Source organism: Sander vitreus, chromosome 3, assembly GCF_031162955.1.
Source record: "Sander vitreus isolate 19-12246 chromosome 3, sanVit1, whole genome shotgun sequence".
Classification (NCBI taxonomy): Eukaryota; Metazoa; Chordata; class Actinopteri; order Perciformes; family Percidae; genus Sander; species Sander vitreus.
Genome location: NC_135857.1, coordinates 36,955,509 through 36,958,008, shown reverse-complemented (window position 1 = coordinate 36,958,008; position 2,500 = coordinate 36,955,509). Strand labels below are relative to the sequence as shown.

The 2,500-nt window shown below is 54.9% G+C and overlaps 1 protein-coding gene across 2 annotated transcripts in view; it reads left to right on the top strand.

Moving 5' to 3' along the window:
* Nucleotides 1-2,500, top strand: part of ano7 (anoctamin 7) — a 32,646-nt gene that overhangs the window by 4,529 nt on the left and 25,617 nt on the right. For both annotated transcript variants that reach the window (XM_078247242.1, XM_078247241.1), the window contains exon 3: nt 1-32. This exon is cut by the window's left edge and continues 99 nt beyond it. In XM_078247242.1, the coding sequence (XP_078103368.1) occupies nt 1-32 (32 nt within the window). The remainder of the gene's footprint in view (nt 33-2,500) is intronic.

The following is a 2,500-nucleotide window of genomic DNA, read 5'->3' as shown; positions in this document are numbered from 1 at the left end:
AACTGCGAGTCTCCGGTCTGCTGCTGGAGCAGGTGAGCGAAACAAACACACATCTGAACAAACACGACCGTTGAACTTCTTCAGATACACGTTTCAACAAAGTCCGTACAACCATCAATCGATTAGTCGCTTTGTAACGGAACAAATGTAGTGATCTTAACCCAAACAAACATCTTTTTATCAACTTAACTAAATAGTTTTGGTGTCTAAACCAAACCAAACTGGGACCGTCACCTTCTCTAGTTTAATTTGGACAAAAAAGTCGATAAAAGCGACAGAAACGTTTAAAAAAAACGACAAAGAAGTCGGAAAAAAAGGAAGAAAACACAGATTTTAACCCAAGTGCTTAAACAAAACCAAACAAACGCTCCTCTGCATGGCCGCGGGAACATATTTTGAGTCGGGGGTGCTGAAAACATTTGGAGAGTGACATTTTCAGCCAAAGTCAACCACCACACACCACACTGCATCCATCACAATGCTCCACAGACGGAAAAACAAAAACAAGAATGAAAGGGCAAAACTAGGGACCGGTACCGCAGGACAGACTGCAAGCTCAGCTTCCCCTAAAATGTGGGGGGGTATGGTGAAGGGTATGTGATGATGTGGGGGGTATAGTGAAGGGTATGTGATGATGGGGGGGTATGGTGAAGGGTATGTGATGATGGGGGGGTATGGTGAAGGGTATGTGATGATGGGGGGGGTATGGTGAAGGGTATGTGATGGGGGGGGGTATGGTGAAGGGTATGTGATGATGGGGGGGTATGGTGAAGGGTATGTGATGATGGGGGGGTATGGTGAAGGGTATGTGATGATGGGGGGGTATGGTGAAGGGTATGTGATGATGGGGGGGTATGGTGCCCTATTAGCCTACTACAAGCTCACACTGAGCCACAATTAAATCAGAAGGTAGCTGCCTCGTCGTCTGTTGCTAGCCAGTCGCTGGGAGTGACAGGTATAGAGCTGCTACTACTACTACTACTACTACTACTACTGCTGCTGCTACTACTGCTACTGCTGCTACTACTGCTGCTGCTGCTGCTGCTGCTGCTGCTACTACTACTGCTGCTAGCTGCTGCTACTGCTGCTGCTGCTGCTGCTGCTGCTGCTGCTACTGCAGCAGCAGCTGCTGCTGCTGCTAGCTGCTGCTGCTGCTGCTGCTGCTGCCGCTGCTAGCTGCTGCTGCTGCTGCTAGCTGCTGCAACAGCTGCTGCTGCTGCTGCTGCTGCTGCTGCTGCTGCAGCTGCTGCTGCTGCTGCAGCAGCTGCTGCCAGCCGCTGCTGCTGCTGCTGCTGCAGCTGCCGCGCTGCTGCTGCTGCAGCTGCTGCTGCTGCTACGCTGCTGCTGCAGCTAGCAGCAGCTGCTGCTGCACTGCTGCTGCCACTGCTACTGCTGCTGCTGCTGCAGCAGCCGCTACTGCGCTGCCGCTGCTGCTGCTAGCTGCTGCTAGCTGCAGCAGCAGCTGCTGCTGCTGCTGCTACTGCTGCTGCTGCTGCTGCTACTGCTGCTGCCAGCTGCTACTGCTGCTGCTGCAGCACGCACTGCTGCCGCTACAGCAGCTGCTGCTACTGCTACTGCTGCTGCTGCTGCTGCTACCGCTGCTGCTGCTGCTGCCGCTGCTGCTGCTGCTGCTGCTGCTGCTACTACCGCTAGCAGCAGCTGCTGCTGCTGCAGCTGCTACCGCTGCTGCTGCAGCTGCTACACGCTGCTGCTGCCGCTGCTGCTGCTGCTGCTGCAGCAGCTGCTGCTGCTGCTGCCGCTGCTGCTGCTGCTACCAGCAGCTGCTGCCGCTGCCGCTGCTGCAACCGCTGCTGCTGCTGCTACCGCTGCCGCTGCTGCACGCTGCTGCTCAGCAGCACCGCTGCTGCTGCTGCCGCTGCCGCTGCAGCAGCACCGCTGCTGCTGCTAGCTGCTACTACTGCTGCCACCGCTGCCACCGCTGCTGCTGCTGCCACTAGCTGCTGCCACTGCTGCTGCTGCTGCTGCTGCCCTACTACTGCTGCTACTGCTGCTGCCGCTGCTGCTGCTGCTGCTGCTGCTACTACTGCTGCTGCTACTGCTGCTGCTGCTGCTTCTTCCCGTTACAGTTTCTAGGTTTTCTGACTCAGGTCTATCAGGCTTTTGAGCCTGTGGTTGATTTATGAAGAAGTCCAAAATGCTCTTTCGTGCCATGTTATAGGCTAGCTAACTTCTGTACTGTTGACTTTTCCGCTGGCAAAAGTTTCCACAACTATCTTCACTCATCCATTATCCAAGGCCTTTTCACAGTAGTCGCAGCCGACCTGTCGTGCACCAATGTGACGTCAAAATGACGTAAATCTCGCTGGCGCGCCAGGATTCTGAGTGCATGACCAGAGATCGTGCACCACCCTAGTTTTTTTTCAGCGGCGCGGCGACAAAGTGGAAACGGGAAGCCTGAACGAGCTCGAGGGCAACGTGATGCCAAGACTCTCAGAGTGACTGCAAGTCCTTACAGTCCTATTTCTAGCAGGCACGCTGA